The 20,163-nt window shown below is 35.6% G+C and overlaps 1 protein-coding gene across 5 annotated transcripts in view; it reads left to right on the forward strand.

Moving 5' to 3' along the window:
- The window catches only part of CEP350 (centrosomal protein 350), a 150,193-nt gene that overhangs the window by 30,150 nt on the left and 99,880 nt on the right, over positions 1-20,163 (forward strand). For all 5 annotated transcript variants that reach the window (XM_013064217.2, XM_045074331.1, XM_045074330.1 and 2 more), the window contains 6 exons: positions 2,406-3,019; positions 7,847-7,960; positions 11,665-11,778; positions 15,058-15,204; positions 16,479-17,137; positions 17,895-18,016. In XM_013064217.2, coding sequence (XP_012919671.1) covers positions 2,406-3,019; positions 7,847-7,960; positions 11,665-11,778; positions 15,058-15,204; positions 16,479-17,137; positions 17,895-18,016 — 1,770 coding nt within the window. The remainder of the gene's footprint in view (positions 1-2,405; positions 3,020-7,846; positions 7,961-11,664; positions 11,779-15,057; positions 15,205-16,478; positions 17,138-17,894; positions 18,017-20,163) is intronic.

The following is a 20,163-nucleotide window of genomic DNA, read 5'->3' on the forward strand; positions in this document are numbered from 1 at the left end:
CTCAGCAACTTATTGTCAGATGTTCAGGATTGATGTATGGATTTTGATAGTATGGATACTATCAAATGATGTGTATTTTTGTTAGCTGATGATTTAGAATTTTCAGTAGATAAAATGATAGAACTTTATATTTGAGGAGCATTTTACTAATGTTATAAAATATGTGGTAATGCTCTCAGTGTAGCAAATAATATTAAGTAATAAACACTGGACCTTATATTTCTTTGCTTCATTTATTAACATTTTTAGTGTTATAAAATGTCAGTAAGTAAGTCGAGTATCATGATGGTGCTAGATACTACTGGGTATATATTTGTACTCTAAATTGGAGATAAAGAATTTGGGAGATGGAGGTAAATCATGAGTTCATAATATCAGTATTTGATATGATATAGTTTTGAAATATTTAGGTGAAAATATTCAGGAGGCATTTGAAAATTTGAGCAGGAATGTGTGTGGAAAAGTCAGGGCTGGGAATTTGGGAGTTTTGGAAAACTTTTACTGGTGTTGAAGCGATAAAAATGGTGAAGATACAGAGAGAAGGCCAGGGAATTAATCTGGGTAAAAGTTTATAGTTTAGTAAAAGGAGAAAGAAAAAAATGTGAAAAATAATCAGAGTTTAGAAGTCTTTAACCACACAAATATTAAGCAACTTGCCTAGAAACATAATCACCATCAGAATTGAAACTATAAATTACTCTTGGTTCATATTCTGGTATTCTTCTTGTAAAGGATACTACTTGATATTTAAAATTTTGTAAACTATATATCTTTTAGGATTTAAAGAAATACCTATAGGATAGCTGTGAAGGGCACATCCTTCATCTGGCTGACTCTATTACTTCAAACTCATTGTTAGCACCTGTATGAAGCATTGCTGGATTTGTTTTTATCCTGTTCCATTCCCACAGCCTATTTAATCCTTCCTGTATGCTCTTGTAATACTATATAACTTCCTCTGTTAAAGCATTTTCATGCTGCATTATATTTTGATTCCATTATATTAGCTTATGTAAAGCTATAAATCTGTCTTAATCTTAAAACATTAGCTTAATGCCTGTCTTTTATTAAGTATTCCATAATTATTTTTCCTAATACTTATTATGAAAATTTTCAGACTTAGAGAAAAGTTGAAAGAATTGTGTAATAAACACTCTTATATGGATTCAGTAAATATTTAATGAATGAGTTAATGAGAAACTGTGGAATTACTTTTTTCTTGATGGTTCAGGATCAATTCTCCTTCCCTTTTTAAGATTGTGACATGATATGTAAACTACCTTTTTGTGCTTTATTTTTTTCTTTACATGTGCTAATTTTATACCTTAATCATTCTAACTATGAATTATTATGGTCTGGTAAAGGTAGTGCAAATAACTGAATTTAGTCTTGATCTCTAGTGGAAGTTATAGGAGTCAGTTCTCAGCCCCTATCTTGTTTAATAATCAACCATTCAGATCAGGGTCTAATGGTTTTTGGGTCATGGATTCCAATGAGAATTTGATGAAAACTGTAGACTCTCTCCTTAAAAAATGCACATACTCACAGATTCACAATAGATATAATTATCATATTAAACTATAACAGAATTATGGCTTTAAGAATTATTGTGGTATTTAGAATTTTATGCTTTTACATGAAACATCTAGATCAGTGGTATATAATAGAATTGTTAATGTGAGCCACACATATTTAACTTATTTTTTTTTATTTTTTTGAAGACTTTATTGATTTATTTTAGAGAGAGAGAGAAAAGCAGGGGGAGTGGAACAGGGAGAAGCAGGCTCCCTGCTGAGCAGGGAGCTCAATGCGGGGCTATGTCCCAGGACCCTGAGATCATGACCTGAGCTGAAGGCAGAGGCTTTAGCTCACTGAGCCACCCAGGTGCCCCTGTAATCCTATGTTCTGGGATTTCTTTTTTCTTTTTCTTAAAAGAACTTATTTATTTATTTATTTGAAAGACAGAGATCACAAGTAGGCAGAGAGGTAGGCAGAGAGAGAGGGGGAAGCAGGCTCCCCGCTGAGCTGAGAGCCAGATGCGGGGCTCGATCCCAGATCCCTGGAATCAGGACCCGAGCCAAAGGAAGAGGCTTCAACCCACTGAGCCACCTAGGTGCCCCTTTTCTGGGATTTCTTAAGGAAATCTCTCCATACATCTTTTGGGTATTTCTTAGTTTATAATATGGAAATTAATGATTTAGGTTATTTGCCATCTAACTTGATAGAGGGGCATTAAACATTGAGTCTTAATATTAGTAATGATTATTTTGTTATTGAACCTACTGGAATTCCAAAGCTTTTTTGGGATCTCTAATATTAGGTTAGAGTTCTCCCTTCAGTTTGTATGACTGGTGCAGTTTGGTTTTTGAAATCTTTATTCAAAACTGATTATTTTTTAATAATAGGGAAATCCATGGTACAACTTCCAGTATAAATCCTAGCCTTCTGGAGTCAAAGCATGTATATTGTGTGGATGTTAATGAAGAAAAGCCTGAGAACAGGAATCGGCTGGTATGCAATCGAGAAGAGCGGAATATACATTGCTGTGATTTTGAGAGCTCCGAGTCATCTGTCATCAATGATACAGTGGTTAGGTTTTTAAATGATCGACCAGCAGTTGATGCACTGCAAAATTCTGAATGTTTGATTAAGATGGCAGCTCCTGTGAGAACTGAGGAAGAAAATCTTACTAGAACAAAAGGAAATGAGAAAGCTTCTATAGGTAACATGGGCCATGATGTTGATCCAAAAGTGTTACGGATAACTGACTCTTCTCCGTCCTCTACTAGTACTACTAATTCCCAAAGGTTAGATATCCTAAAGCAGCGACAACATGATGTCAAATTGGAAAAACTCAAGGAGCGAATTAGAAAACAGTGGGAACACTCAGAAGAAACAAATGGCCGTGGCCAGAATCTGGGTCATGTTGACCATCCAGTAATGGTTGTTAATGTTGATAACTCAGTGACAGCAAAAGTCAGGAAAGTGGCAACAGCACCACCTGCTCCAACATACAAAGGTTTGTAATCAGTCTTTGTGTCTTTCTGTCTTCTTGCCTTCTTGTCTCCCTTTCTCCCTAGGATATATTTGAGTAGAGAGGGTTGTCTTTAGAACAATGTGTGATTCTCAAATCAAATGCTGAAGAAATCAGTTCAAGGTACAGGTTGAAAATGCAGATTCCTGGATGCTACACTGGACCTGAATCAGAATTTCTGGGTATAGAGTTCAGAACTGGAACTTTTAACTAGTCCCTCAGGAGATTCTTACAGGTTAAGAACCCCGATCTGAACAGTTAATAAGTTGAACAAAAGAGAAAATAAGAATTAGTACCATTTTCAGAGAACTGGAAGTATATTACTCTTATTCTGCCATTATATTTGGATTGCTGTTAGGAATTCCTTCAAAAGTAAATCTTTAAAAGGTAATTTACTCAATTCCAGTTATATTTGGTTACAGAATATTTTGGCACTGATATTTTGATCCTATTGTTGCTTTAAGCTTTGAGTTTGACCATAACGTTTCCACCCATGTTTGAGAAATATTTAGATCAGATTTATACCTAAAAACTATTTTAAAAGTAAGTCAGATTTATGCCAATATAGATAGATTTACATTGAGAAAATGTTTTTCCAAAAGAATTTCTGATTTGTAGGCAACTGAAGTTTTTATATATGGTGGTTTTAAGGAGTTTGAATTTTTATGTTTCTGAAATTATTTTCAGGGTTGTTCATGTAAAGCTTTTAATATAAGGAGTTGATTAATTGACCAGATTAGTCTCTGTTAGACTTTTGTCATTAAGACTTGTGCTATATTAGCCTTTCTTTTGTGGATACTTTTCAAAGTTCAGTTCTTCTAGATAAGTGTATAAAGACAAAAATATTGTCAAGATTCATTTTTTCCTGTTAATTTTAAGTTGTTAACACTAGGAAAGCTTTTGCTATAGTTAATTTTGTTTTGTATTTTTCTACCAAGTCTAGCTTTTCTCTGACCAGCTTGGCAGTTCTTTATAGTCCTACGATGTTTTAGTCTTTTTCTCCGGAAGAAATTTTATAAGTGCAGTTAGAGCAATTACCTGTTTATTTTATGTTGTTTATCATGTTTTGCTAGTGATATTCAATGTGAATTAGGTGAAAGATGGGTAATTTGCATTTTATTCTTGCTAATTTGTGATAAAATTGTGAGCAGTTACTTTTAGAATACTGAAAACTTGCTCTGTTATCCAGGATTGATCTAATGTTTTATTAATTAAATTATTTCATATCCTTCTAGTCATTCGTGTACCATGTAGTAGTTGTCCTCTGTTATCAGAGCAAATAGCTAATGGTGGGGTCAAAATGTTTTTATTGGTTCTGAGCTAGTGATTATCCAGAACTTTTGCTATACTAATGTCAGATCCATTAAATGAAGATTGTACAGGTAAGGTGTGTTTATTCTAGAAATCAAAGTTCTGAAATTCCAAAAGTTATTCCACTTTGGGAAAGTTAAGATGGTCAACTTAAATCCATATTTTATTTAGTAATTTGTAAAAATGAAAAATAGAACAAAACAAAACACAACCCTAAGAACTGGAGTGAAAAATCTTAAAATCTTAATTTCCTTTGAGTTGGTAACTGGATTGCTCATATGCCTTTGACTTACTAATTTTTTTTTGTTTAAGATTTTATTTATTTATTTGATAGACAGAGATCACAAGTAGTCAGAGAGGCAGGCAGAGAGAGGAGAAGGAAGCAGGTTCCCTGCTGAGCAGAGAGCCCGATGTGGGGCTCGATCCCAAGAGCCTGAGATCATGACCTGAGCCGAAGGCAGAGGCTTAACCCTCTGAGCCACCCAGGCGCCCCGACTTACTAATTTTTTAACCTGTTAGTTTTTGTATTAATATATTTTACAAATAGAATTTTTGGGGGGCTAATTTATGAAATGTAGCATACATTTAAGAAATTGTAACAACATAGTTTCCAGTGTTCTGAGCAACGGATTTATTGCTGTGAATGAAATGAAAAATTATTTTTTGTTAACTTTTTGGCAGTGTAAACTAAAAGGATCTTAATATGCTGTATTCTAAATGACATTTCAATGTCATTTGTTCAAATGCATAATAAATTCACTTGGTTCATAACTCAGAAGGGTGTACCTTGAAAAGCTCTTGTGCTCCAACTACTTTGTTTCCTTTCTGGAGATTACTTGTGTTAACAATTTATATATCCTTCCAGAGATAATTTTTGCATACACAGTGTGTGTGTGTGTGTGTGTGTGTGTTTCTGTGTTTATTTTCTTTCTTTCTTTTTTTTTTAATACCATTGTTAGTATACTAAGCCTGTTCTAAACCTTGGTTTTTCATGTATGTTTTTTCTTTCCTTAAAGACATAGAAAGTGTTCTACGATTCTGCTTTAAAACTTGATTTTAAAACTTGATTTAAAACTTGATTAATATGATTTTTTTAAATAATCTTAAGTTTTTTGCATACATTTTTCTTCCTGCTCTGAATGTCCATGAAGTTTAAGACCTTATATTGGTCATCCTTATTTTATTTCAGAGCCTAGTATAGTGTCTTGAACATAAATGCATAGTAACTCTTTTATTCTATTCAGTAAATTCAGCTAGTAAGAAAAAAAGAGGACGAAGAATGGAAATATAGTAGCCCCCTCCCATTCTTGGGGGGTACATTTCAAGAACTTCAGTGGATGCCTGAAATCAGACAGTACTGAAATGTATAAATACTACTTTTTTCCTATACATACATGCCTATGATAAAGTTCAGTTTAGCAATTAGATACAGTAATATATTAACAACAATAACTAATCATAAAATAGAACAATTATAACAATACACTGTCATAAAAGTTGTATACTGTCCTGTCCCTTCTTGTGATGCTGTGAGGTTACAGCAGGCCTGTGTGAGGAGATGAAGTGTGTGACATGGGCGCTGTGACGTAGCATTAGGCTACTACTCTTGGCCTTCTGACAATGCGAGGATCACCTGATCCTGCACCATGGGTAACAGTGGGTAACGGAGACTGTGGAAAGTGTAAAGGGGGGAGACTACAGAATAAGAAACTACTGTAGATATTGAAAGCTTCTTCAAGTTAATTTATAAGTAAAGATGCAAATACAAAGAAAGTCTCCCGTAGAGATAAATGTTTTCTTAAGAGAAGAAAAAAAGAGTTGAATGTAGAGACATGAGTTGGGGGTAATAGTGATGAAAAGTTGAGAGAGAGATTGGCGTGGGATTGCCGTATTTTCTTATTACAGACTGTCACTTGCAACAGACTGGAAACTACATTTTTTTAAAGTTTTTCCTTGTATAGGCATGATCATGTGCCCCTTGCCACAAATATCAGGTGAAATTAAGCTTATGCTATTGTGCCTAAAAGCTGAATAGATGACTTTCTATTAGACATGCAATCAATTTAGTACATTTTATTTAACACTTTTAGAGTGCTTTTACCAATTTCTGAACTCAGTTTAGTTATTTATATTGATTTAATTTTACAACTATTTATTAGCTGCCAATTCCTTGGTAAGTTAAGCCCATCTGAAAACATAAATACTACTATTGTTATCCATATTCATTATTTTATTATTTTGTAAAATAACATTCCAAGTTTAGTGTATTTCTTAAAGAGCAGAGATAAATTCAAAGTAGGAAATCAGAATATTAAACCCTAGGAAATAGCACATGTGTAATGTTTGTTGAGAAATTGAACAAATGTGTTCAAGCCCTGTTTTCCATACTTTGGGTGTGTTTTGCTTGTGTAGATAGCAGCTTGTCTGATTGTTCAACCACAGGCAAAATCAGACAGATAGTAACAATTAATGCCTATCTTCAAAGAAAGAAGAATTAGTGTTATCTCTTTCTTAGTCCTGAGAAGAGTAGTTCTTTCTCTGAAGTCCATAATTTATGAATGGCATTCACTTATCGTTTAATTTATTGCTTCTCCATTTCTAATCTTTTTGAACAAATGTATATTGCTTCATCTCACTGAAGCTTGCTTTTTCCAAACAGTATTTTTCAGTACATTATGTGGCAGCTAATTATGAATCCTTTAAAAAGCTTGTGTAGCTGCCCAATACCATTTGTTATTAGGGAAACACAAATCAAAACCACAGTGAGATACCACTTACAACCACTAGGATCCTCTTATAAAAACAAGAGACAATAACAAATGTTGGTGAGGATTTAGAGAAATTGGAACACTTGTACATTGCTGATGAGAATGTCAAATGGTGCAGCCCCTATAGAAAATGGTTTGACAGTCCTCAAAAAGTTAAACATGGAGTTACCATATGACCCAGCAATTCCACTCCTAGGTATTGTATCCAAGAGGGTTGAAAACATATGTCCACTGGAAAACTTGTCCATGAATGTTTATAGCAATATTGTTAATATTAGCCAAAAAGTAGAAGCAGTTAGAGGGTCCATCAGCTGGTAAGTGGATAAACAGCATTTGTATATTATACAATGGAATATCACTGAGTAATAAAAAGGAATAAAACTCTGATACATGTTACACAGTCAATGAAGACATTATGTTAAGTGAAAGAAGGCAGACACAGAAGGCCACATTGTATGACTCTGTTTGTATGACATGTCCAGAATAGGTAAATCCATGAAGGTAGGTTAGTGGTTGCCAGGGGAGAGAGGCATGAAGGAGTGGCTACTAATCGGTGCAGGAAATTAGATAGCGGGGGCAGGTCCATAATTTTATGAATGTACTAAAAGCCATTGAACTGTATGTTTTAAAAGAGTGATTTTTATAGTGTGTTAATTACATCTCATTTTAAAAAGTAAAACAACTTATAAAGCAGTTTTGATAATGAATGTTTTGTGTTGTTGGTATAAATTAGGCTTCAATCCTTCAGAGACCAAGATACGAACACCTGATGGGAAAGTGTGGCAGGAGGCCGAATTTCAAAACATGAGTAGAGAACTGTATCGAGACTTAGCACTTCACTTTGCAGGTGAGAGTAGAGCTTTCTTAGATTTTGCATATTTTATCATGTATGCTGTATAAATATTTAAACATAAAACTGTCACCAAACTAAAGATATTTGCCTTTTTTAACTGCATGGTATACTAAAGTAGTTGTGGTTTCAGTCATAAGGCTCTCTTAGCCTCTAGGCTCTGCTCCAGGATTAAAATTAGTATACATGTCTGATGAGAGAGAAATGAGGCTATTTTTAACCGAAGGGACTTTCAAAGTCAGGCCTGTCTGACTTGAAGGAAACAGAGCTGAGTCTAGTTGAAGTTTATTTCTACTAGACCTCCGATATCTTTGAGATGGTCAGTAATTTGGCAGGCATCAGAAAAGATGATATGAACATGAGGGCAAAATGCAGAAAGAAAAACATTATAGGAAAGGAATACATTTACAGAATTGGAGATAGGAGGTACTTATGAAAGACTGGAAGAGGGAAATAGGAAGGTCATATAATAATGTTACTCGTTATTGAACACTTGTGTAATTGGGGGTGAGGTGCTGCATTCTTAGACTTTTGTATTTTTTTTGTAGTTGTGGAAATGGAAGCTCACAGAGTAATTTTCCCAAAGTTGTATAGGGGAGATGAAAATTGAAGCCAAGATTCAAAGCCAACTCTGTCTGACTCTAAAGCCAGAGATTTTTCTACTAAACCCCCATAGAGATTTTAATAGTAAGTTTTGTGGTATTAAGTGTCCAGTCCAGTTTTCCTACTGTTATTATTGGGACACTGTATTTAGAATTTTTTTCCTCAAGTGGAAAGGGAGTATAATATAATAGTTAAGAGGAAATATTTTAGAATCAGCTTACAACTTGAGTCAAATTCTAGCTCTGCCTCTTATTACCTGCGAGTATTACCAGTGTTACATAACCCCTCCTCTTTTGTTTTCTCATCTGTAAGGTAGGGAAAATAACAGTGTACGTTCTTAGGTCAGTATCTTTACAGACTACTAGAATGACGTACATCAAGGAATTCTTCAAGAGGTCTATTAAGACTGCCTTCTCGGGTGCTTGGGTGGCTCAGCCAGTTAAGTGTCCGACTCTTGATCTGGCTCAGGTCATGAGCTCCGAGTTGTGTGTTTGAGACCCACTTTGGGCTCCATGCTGGGCGTGGAACCAGCTTTTTTTTAAAAAAAAAAAAAAAAAAAGACTACCTTCTCTCTCATGGTGGTTGCACTCTCTCTGTTCTTTTGGCTAGGATTGACCCATCTACTTGTGTTTTAGATTCCATTTACTCTTGTGTATTTAAGGACATTGCTTTGTCCTTATTTCCTTTTACATCATCAAGTTTTCCTTCTCTACAAGGTCATGCCCATCAACACACTGTTTGATAACATGCTGTTATCTCAGCCATCATAAAAGAACCCCTGTTTTGGCCCTGCTCTCTTTAGTTATTGCATTTCTCTCCTGTTTACAGCACAACTTCCAAAATTTGCTTTATACTCATTGTTTCCAGGTTTTTCCTCCCTTTCACTCTTGAATCCTTTCTATTGGGTCTTTGTTACAGCTTCTCTGTGGACTGCTAATTTTAGGGTCATCAGTGACTTCTGCATTGCTAATCCAGTGTTCAATTCTCAGTTGCCTCTTGATCTTCCTGCAGCATTAGACATGATCAGTCATTTCTTTCTTGAAACTTTTTACTTGACATCTAGGATACCTTAAATGTTTGGTTTTCCTTCTGAGTCTGAGTGCTGCTTTTCAGCCCCCCAAATCAACTCCCTAATAGCTAATCATAGCCACGCCTTGGTCTCAGTATTTGGATTTGGAACTGTCCTCTTTTTTTTCTTTTCTTTTCTCTTCCTCACTCTGTCTTTCTTTTTCTTCTTTTTTCTCCTACTTCTCCTTCTACTACTGCTACTTATTTACATACACAGTAGGCAAGCTCATCTAGTCTCAGGGGCTTTAAATATTTTCTGTTGTCGATGATTTTTTTTTAAGATTTTATATATTTATTTGACATACAGGGATCACAAGTAGGCAGAGAGGCAGGCATAGAGAAAGGGAAGCAGTCTTCCTGCTGAGCAGAGAGCCCGATGTGGGACTGGATCCCAGGACCCTGGGATCATGACCTGAGCTGAAGGCAGAGGCTTAACCCACTGAACCACCCAGGTGCCCCTGTTGTCAATGATTATTAAATATATGTCTCTAGGCTAGAGTTCTCTGAACTCAGTTGTATCCAGCTGCTAACTCCCATCTCCCTTTGGTTGTATAATGGGTTTCTCAAACTTTATTTAAAATGGAGCTAACTAACTAAATGGGGTCATGATATACCCCTTAAACCTACTTCTCTGATAGTCCCTTCATCCTATCTTTCTATTTGTTTAGGCCCCAAATCTTTTTTTAAAGTTGAATTCAGTTAGTTAACATATAATGTATTAGTGTCAGGGGGATAGGACCGAAATCTTGAGTTCTCCTTAACTCCCATATTTTTCACACACCTTATATTTCACATTATTGAAATATATTTAAAAATATAATGACTTTCCCCACCTCTGTTACTACTCCCTAGGTCTAAGCCACCATGAGTCTCTTGCGTGATTATTGCAGTAGGCTTCTCACTGGTCTTCTGCTTTTCCTTGTCCTAATTCATCTGTTCTCATCATAGCTGCTAGAGGAACATTGTTACAGTTTAACTTAGATCATATGACTCTGTTGCCCCCAAACTTCCAAAAAACCTCTTAATCTCATTCTTAGGTAAAACCTGAAGTTCTTAGGATGACTTGTAAAGCCCAACACAATCTGGCCCTCAATTATGTCTTGGACTCTAGTTCTTTCTACTTTTCTCTTTGTTCATTTTACTCACACTGGCCAGCTTGCTGTTTCTCAGATATGCACCTGCTTTAGGGCTTTTACTCACACTTCCACTTGGCCCAGAATGCAGAACTCTATATGTATTTTAAGTTTACAGTTCTTCAAATATGTAATTGCGGTTGATTTTAAAGTTTATATGTATAGCTAGTCTCTTCCCCTAGGTTGGAATTTAAAAAATCAGTGACCAGTAATTTCTATGTGAAATACTTTGGCATTATTTGGGAATATTACATTGAGCATTTTATAAAGTTTTATTCTAGAAGTTCATGAATATCTTAGTTACATAGGATTTTTTTTTTAATTAAAGATTTTTATTTTTATTTATTTGACAGAGATCCCAGGTAGGCAGAGAGGCAGGCAGAGAGGAAGGGGGAAACAGGCTCCCTGCTGAGCAGAGAGCCCGACGCAGGGCTCAATCCCGGGACCCCGAGACCATGACCCGAGCCAAAGGCAGAGGCTTTAAACCACTGAGCCACCCAGGTGCCCCTACATAGGAGTTTTTAAGTGAAATAGAAATCTGTGAAAGTGCTCACCTGTGAGAGTATAAATGATATGACCCTGGCTTGGAAAGCATTACTTTTATAGCTTCTTCCAGGTCATGAAAGTAAGGTAAATTTCTCAAGGGTTTTCTGAAAATAAAACAAGACAAAACAAAAAATAAAGAATTAGAACCTAGTAGTAAGGGTAGTGGTAATCTTTAGACCCTTCCATTTAAGGAGTTGGCATTGGTAGCTTATGGGTTACAGAAATAGCCTCAGCGAAGGTTTTCTTCCTACCTGAATCATATACTTTATACTGATTTTTTCTACTGGGGAGAGGATGAGTGGGTGGGTAGAAATCATTAAAGTATTTACAGTAAGTATTTCTGCTTTTCAGATGATATCTCTATGAAAGAGAAACCTGCTGAAAAAAGTAAAGAGAAGAAAGTGGTTAAGCCAGTACGAAAAGTCCAAAAGGTACCACAGTTATCAAGTCCAGAAGGCAAAACAGGTTAGTTTTCTCAATATCATGTCCACCCTAAAATTACACAATACTGAAATGGCATCCTATATGGAAATAATTGCTTGTTAACCAAATGGCACATAGAAAAATTCAGTACATTTTATGTATCATTATTTCGTATATGTGTTTTATTGAGGTGTAACTGACCTAGAATAAGATGTACATAGTTAGAATGTTAGTTTGATAACTTTTCATGTCTGTATTTACCCATGAAACCTTATGTTCACCGTAATACTGAACACATCTCTTGCCCCCATTTTTGTATCATTATTTTTAATAGAAATTAACTAGATTAAAGATAATGATTTTTATTGAGTGAACTTTTATATATAAGGGGATTGCTTATAACTGTCACTAAGTCCCTTCACTTATTCTCATAAGATAATAAATGTTGCAGAAGAAAAGCATGGCAGCCCACACCAGTAGTGGTCAGGCCAGACTCTAAATAGATTAGGACAGGGAAAAAGAGAATTCTTTAGTTTTATAGTGATTAACACTCCAGGCCCAGTTCAGGTTGCCTGAATTTAGAGCCTAGTCCTGTCTTATCTAGCTTTGTTCCTTTGGTGAGTTAGTGAATTTTATTGTCCCTTGGTTCCCCACTCTGTAAAATTGGAAAGCAGTAGTACTTCTCTCACAGGGTTGTTGTGAAAACTAAAATAGTTAATACCTAAAGGAACTCAGTATTTGACACATAGTAAGCACTCAGATGTTAGGTATGATTCCATTAATAATAATTATTATTTCTGCTTATCCTGAAAAGGGTTATTTAGCTGTCTGATTCATGTTAGTGGGTAATTTGGGCTGAGAGAGTGGTAGAAGTTCAGAATTTGTCACTTTCATTTTGGAGACATTCAGAATCAGTGATTCTTACATTCATTCATCATGCAGATATTAGTGAGCACTTGCTGTATGTGAAGCATTGTGCTATACTAAGCTTGGGCCATAGAGTACTAAGCAGCATACACGTGGCCCCTGCCTTCTTGGAACTTACAGTCTTGTCAGGAAAACAGTAAATACATGTATAATGAAATGTGATAAATGTATCACAGTGACTTTACAAGGTCTTATGGGAACACAGAGCAGAAGTGATGGGACACTTGCTTTTAACCAGGCACTTGTTTTTCTGATCATAGGCTAATCTTTGGAATGTCAAATAACATGTTTTGTGACACTCATTGTTAACTTTAGATGTCAGAATGACATACAGATAAAAAATTAAAAAAAAATTTTTTTAGAAAGATTCTATTTATTCATTTGAGAGAGAGAGGGAGAGAGCACGAGCTGGGAGGAGCGGCAAAGCAGGGAGAGAGAAAAGCAGACTCCTTGCTGAGCAGGGAGCCTAATGTGGGACTTGATCCCAAGACCCTGTGATCATGACCTGAACCAAAGGCAGATGCTTAAGGGACTGAGCCAATCAGGCGCCCCCCAAAATAAAATTTTATAAGAACATGAATTATTGGAATATAAACTAGTTTTTACATGAAAAAATATGACAAAGTGATATTTGTCATGTATTATTTGATATTCTTTCCAGGGGCATAGTTTGAAACGAAGTATTGAGACCGCTGTAATTTATAAATAGTGATCTTGTATTATTTTTTCCAGTTTTGTGGAAGGCTAATTCCCATGTATGCACTGTGCAGTAACTGAGAGACTGAGAGTCATTAAATGTTCTAAAATTGTATTAATAGCTTATCTATACTGAAAGTCCTCTTTTTCTACCAATGACTGCATGAGACTATTCCAGAAAGCCAGGATTTAGAAATAATCACACAGCATATACAGAAGCCAGCATTTATAAATAACTACCCAGTATTTTCATGGTTGCTTGCTTTCGATTTGGAAAATTAAGCTGAAATCGAAGAGAAGCCTGTTCTCTCATTTTGCTTAAGAACATAAAGTTTCTTGTAAATAGATTCAGTAATAGACTTAAAGCCCTTTAAATATTTTAAATAGATCATTTAAGGTTAATAACAAGGTGCAAAACCAAAGTAAATAGCACACACAGATTTGTGATTCATGTTTGTTTATTTGGGATATTTTCCTTAGAACTGTACTTTCAACTTAAACTTTTAAATTGAAGCCTTTTTGTTTTTTTAAAAAAAGATTTTATTTATTTGAGAGGGTGAGAGGGAGAGCACACAAGCAGGGAGTGAGTGGTGGGGAGAGGGAGAGGAAGAAAACTCCCTGCTGAGCAGGGAGCCTGATGTGGGACTCAAGACCCTGGGATCATGACCTGAGCCAAAGGCAGATGCTTAACAGACTGAGCCACCCAGGTGCGCAAATTGAAGCCTTTTAAAAATAACTCTAAATAGGATGTCTTTTGTTATAAATACAATAAAACAGCATCATAGAAAGCTTGAAAAATAGAAAAAAAAACCAGAGAAAACCACAATCCTCACTTAAAGTACTAGTATTTTGTTATTTCCTTAAGTAGTTTTAAAATCATAATAGGTGATCATAATTGTTAATAGTCATAACATTTTATCTTTTTCTCTTAGCTCTTACCACAAGAACATTTTTCTAATTTCTTAGGGAAATTTTAATTTAAAGTAACCACACAGTATTCCACTTGTGTTGGAGTATGATGGTCTAATTTTAATTTTTTTACAATCTGGAAGTAATAAGTGAAAAGTTTCTCTCTTAGTCAACAGCTATATTTATTGGACCATAGTTTTATTTTTATGAACTTTTATAAAGAGGGCAATTTAAAATGATGATACTTGCTTTTTGAGTATCATTGTTTTATGTATAAAAAGGTAATATGTAGTTCTGGTATGTATCTATAAAATATAATGTAAAATTCCCTGTAATACTATGTTCTTCAAAGGTTGTCACAGTTAACTGTTACACATTTCTTTCGTATGCTTAGATTAAGTCATTTGTTCATTAAGCAAACATGCATTTTACTCTGTAAAATGGTACAGTTGGTAAACCAAACCCTTACTACAGTTAAGACATACTTTGGTTCTGTGCCCAAATTGTTGGATTCAGTGCTCTACTTGAGGTTTTGGGAGTTGTTAATATTTGGTATTTAACTTTAAAAGCATTTTACACTTATTTGAGATGTGTGGATAAATCAAGATTTAAACAAACTGATACTTGATTTTCAGGACATTGTGTTAAAAATTAGATTGTAAACCATTTAACTTTGGCTTAAGATAAGCATAAAATGAATTACAAAACCTGTATGGTTGACTAGATAAATTTGTTAGAGATAATTTTGAAGTTTTAAATTCAACCCACTATATATATGTCTTTTTTTAGGTAGCAGTCGTCTGATAAGTACATCCTCTTGGCGAGATGGACAAAAACTAGTAAAGAAGATCCTGGGGCCTGCACCCAGAGTGGAGCAAAAAGAGCGAAGAACAGCATCAAGTGACAGAAGCGGAAGAGAAAGAACTGCTAAATCTGGTGAGTAATTAAATTATTAAATTGTTTCAATAATTAAAATTGTTGAGAAGAGCAATTAAAAATTGCTTGTGTAAATTCTTAGAGGAGCTGAAAGTAGTCTTTTTTAAGAATGCTTTAAGAATTTGGTTTATAATTGTGGATGTAGCTTACAAAAGAAGAAATGTTCTTTTGGGCTCGTCTATCGATAATTTCCGTATATAGATGTTACGGTGACTTTTATTAAGAGTTCTGTTTGTTTTATTAATTACATTTAGCTGCCATGGGAATAGAAAAGCATCATTTAATTAGATTTTCTTAGACTTTTTAGAGACCTTAAGGAATTAAGTCCAATCTGTCTTATCCCTGTATACATCAACATAGGTATACATTCACAATATTGGGTTTTTCTGTTTGACAGATTAGGAAACAGGCCCCAAGAGAGAAGTGATCTTTCTCAAGAATATATACATTAAATGGGTGGCAAAATTTGATCTAGGGTCTACAACTCTTTGGTTTGACCCTCAAGTGCATTGCTTTTCTCTTTTTGAAGTATCTTAAATGTTCTTTGAAATAACTCGTTACATTTTTCATGAACACTAATTTTGGGAAATGAAATACAAATACCTACAGGCCAGCTTTCCTTTCCAGTAATAAAATTTGCTTCAATTAATTTGAGCTCCTAAGAATGGATTCAGTAAGAAATGCAATTACAACTATAATTAGGTATATATAGAAGTCAGTATATGCTTTGCATTTACTCTTCTTCACTCTCCTCTATCTTGTAAATAAACTCACACCCATTCTCAGTTTAAAATTAAGTCTCATCAGCAGACATTTAGATTATAAAATGATTACTTTTCTATATATTTAATTTCCTTTCTGTTATTTATTGGAGAGTTGTGGCAGCATAACATTGTGGGTTTTTAAACACCTGTTTTAGGGGTTTAGGGATGGAGAGAGATAGTGACATTAAATATTTGCATGGGAGAGAAATAGTAACTCTCTATTAATAGTTAAATATTCACGACAGCAATAAGGGCTATCTTTGTTTCAGAAATAGTTAAAATCCCTTTTTAAAATGCCAAGTATGTATAGTCCTTTTTAAAGGTTGAAATTATTCTCTTCTAAAAAGCTGTTTTCTCTTTCCTTCTATAATATTCTTTAAATAATTTCATAGGATATGTAAATTTGAGTTTAAGATAAAGTGAAATTGTCTGATTTTTTTCTCTCACTATGATAAATCTTAGGATTGAATATAGGATTTTAATACATCGCTAACAGTTCATTCTTTGCAGGGGGTCATATTGGAAGAGCAGAATCTGATCCCAGATTGGATGTTTCACATAGACATCTTCCACAAAACTCAGAACGTTCGAGAAGTAGAGCTCGGTCTGAAAATAATACAAAGAAGTTAGCTCCATCTCTTCCAGATAATAAACAGGAGGAAAATACTGCCTTAAATAAGGATTTTTTACCTCTTGAAATTCGTGGAATTCTTGATGACCTACAGCTGGATTCTACAGTTCAGGCTGCAAGACAAGAGACAGGAGAGTTACAGAATCAGAAGTCCTCAGCCCCAGTACAAGCTCCTAGAAGTCACAGCCCCGTAAAAAGAAAACCCGACAAAATAACAGCTAATGAAGATCCCCCTGTTATTTCCAAAAAGCGCCACTATGACACAGATGAAGTACGACAGTACATTGTTAGACAGCAGGAGGAAAGGAAAAGGAAGCAAAATGAAGAGAAGAAGGCTCAAAAGGAGGCCACCGAGCAGAAGAACAAACGATTACAGGAGCTCTATCGGAAACAGAAAGAAGCCTTTACTAAAGTAAAAACCGTGCCTCCTTCCGAGCCATTAGTAACTAGGCGACTGCAGGATACTTACTCCAAACTGCTACTAGAAAAGACCTTGCTCGAAGAGCCGCCTCATCCGCACGTTACGCAGGAAACACAGGTAATAGTTGTGCCCGGAATGCGAAAGGAACTTGTTCATGATGAGGAAAAACTTATTTGTCATTTCGTTGCTGTCATTCGTAATATTCAGGCATATGCTCAAACTTGTAATAATGTTGACCTTTTCATGAAATTTATTGTATCTGGAGAGTAATCGGATAAACACGTTTGGAAACAAGTGCTCAGTTAGCATTTCCTAGAGTGACTGTTGCCACTCTCTGTTCCTCTCATCACTACTATTAAGTCCTTGCCTAGTTTTTATTGTATTACTGAGCAGAAGGTTAGATTATGTTAATAAAAGTCTCTTTTTGTGATCTGTGCTGAAATTAGAGAATATCCTACTGTATATGATAATTTTATGAGGATTGCTGTTGTTTTTAAGAATAATGTTGAATATGTACTGTGTACCACAGACTGTTTTAAAGGCATTATAAGCTAAAGGTTCAGTAAATCCTCATAATCCTGAGAAGGTAAATGCTACTAGTATTTCTAGGTGAAAACACTGAGGTTTAAAAAGAGCCTTATAAACTTGAAATTATGCAGTTAGTATTAGGTGCCTTTCTTGGATTTCAGGTGTAATTTTGCTATTAATTGTAGTAGCTGCTTAAGACTGACTAAATTTGAACCAATTTTAAGAGAAAAAGCCCCTACATTTCGTGATCTTTGTAAAGTTGAAGTGACTTAGTGTTTGTGTTACGTAGTCCCTTAGTATGGCTTTGTGATAGGAGTCACGTAAATTTGATGTCCTTTTCTCCTAGACCAGACCAGGGTATCAGCCTTCTGGAGAATCTGACAAAGAAAACAAAGTACAGGAACGTCCCCTAAGTGCATCTTCCAGTAGTGACATGTCTCTGTCAGAACCTCCACAACCTCTTGCAAGGTAAAAAGGAGAGAATGAAAGATGATTAAGGTTCTTTTTGTTCCATGACATTTAGTATAGTGGTGGATGCGCAGTGAATGTCGTTGACCGGCCTTTTACGTGAGCAAGAACGTAAAGAACGCTTCTTTATTCAGAAACCGGTCAGTGTCTTCTGCTGGCGCGGAAGCGTGGCCTACAGCTAGATGCATGCGTACCACTTCTACCTGTCCTTTTCTCTCCAATGTCAACGTCAGCCCTCCCAGGGGAGTTGAAAGCACTCTTGCTTTCTCTGGACTAAACTCACAGTAAAACTGTGTTAGATGAATAAATCACAGTGAAATTAGTATTCTCAAGTATTTGTTGTGAATAATTTTCAAAAGGCATTGTTGGAGCTGTTACTAATCAAAATTTCTTCATGTGACTCTTCCCAGATTATCATTGTACCTTTCAAAAGCTGTATTTGGATATGTGTGTGAACATATGAACAGAGGCTAGGAACAAGGGCTAGATTGCTGATCAAGGACTATTTTATCTTAAGTTTTCTTTATCTTTTCTTTTCTTTTTTTTTTCTTAAGATTTTATTTATTTATTTGACAGACAGAGATCACAAGTAGGCAGAGAGGCAGACAGAGAGAGAGGAGGAAGCAGGCTCCCTGCAGAGCAGAGAGCCCGATGTGGGGCTCCATCCCAGGACCCTGGGATCATGACCCGAGCTGAAAGCAGAGGCTTTAACCCACTGACCCATCCAGGCGCCCCTACCTTAAGTTTTCTTAAGAAAATATTTTTCTTGCTGTAATACATTGTTTGCAGGGAAGTAAAAGTAAACAGTGTGTGGAATTTGAGGTGATTATGAGATGATACAGTTTTAAATACTTTAACCATTTTGGGAAGAGAAAGCTTTTTAAAACTCTTTTTGAGAACACACAAATAAAAATCAAATCACTTTCAAATTAGGGGTTAATACACATAGTACACCACCCCTAAAGCATAAGCATACTAATAAAAATAGCCAACATTTATTGAGTACTTGTTAGTTTCCAGGCACTTATCTAAGTACTTTGTGTATGTTCTCTTACTTAATTTTGGTAATTCCTTGAGCTAGGTACTCTTGTTATTCCCATTTTATAGAAGAGGCAATTGAGGTCAAGAGTTTAACTTTCTCAAAGGTCAAAACATTAGTGGTGGAGGATTTGAACTTAAGCAGTCTAATTCTAGAAATCTGTGCTTTTAACCAGTCTACACACTGCCTTCTACTAAGTTTCATATGATTTATTTAAGGTTGTAAATACCTTTCAAATTTCAAGCATAAATATACTTAAAATTTTTTTTTTTTACGGGCACCTGGGTGGCTCAGTCATTAGGCGTCTGCCTTCTGCTCAGGTCATGATCCCAGGGTCCTGGGTTCGAGCCCTGCATTGGGCTCTCTACTCAGCGGGACGCCTGCTTCTCTCTCCCCCACTCCCCCTGCTTGTGTTCCCCCTCTTGCTGTGTCTCTCTGTCTGTCAAATAAGTAAAATTCTTAAAAAAATTATTTTTCTTTTAATTTGAATACCTTTAGGTATTTGAATACCTTTTGGTAGGTGTACTCTCTAGTTAATTTCAGTCCCGTTATTATTGTCAGACATACTTTGGTGGCTTCCTGTCTTCTGTTTTACCCTTTTCTGAATTTTCTTCTAATTCTAAATAAGTTATCCAGTCTTAAAAACAAACCAAATGCAAAACAGATCTATTAACTTGCACATGTTCCTTTCCTTTTCTTTTTACTAACAAATTAATTTATGATATATAATCTATTGCCTCGGCATTCCCCTCCACTCATTTCTTAGGTTCCCCATTTCTGTTAGTAGTTCCAACATATCTCAGTTACTTTATGCTTGCCCTTCATAACCCGTGTTCTTCATTAGCTACCTGAGAAGCTCTAAATTACATATCTGACCTTGAAGAACCTGAAGATCTAGCTCAAAAACCACTTTCCTGGGCACCTGGGTGGTTCAGTGGGTTGGGCCACTGCCTTCGGCTCAGGTCATGATCTCAGGGTCCTGGGATCGGTCCCACATCGGGCTCTCTGCTCAGCGGGGAGCCTGCTTCCTCCTCTCTCTCTCTGCTTGCCTCTCTTGTGATCTCTCTCTGTCAAACAAACAAACAAAAATTTTAAAAACCACTTTCCT

Source organism: Mustela putorius, unplaced genomic scaffold (genome assembly GCF_011764305.1).
Source record: "Mustela putorius furo isolate JIRA1106 unplaced genomic scaffold, ASM1176430v1.1 tig00537335_pilon_pilon_pilon, whole genome shotgun sequence".
In the NCBI taxonomy this organism is placed as follows: Eukaryota; Metazoa; Chordata; class Mammalia; order Carnivora; family Mustelidae; genus Mustela; species Mustela putorius.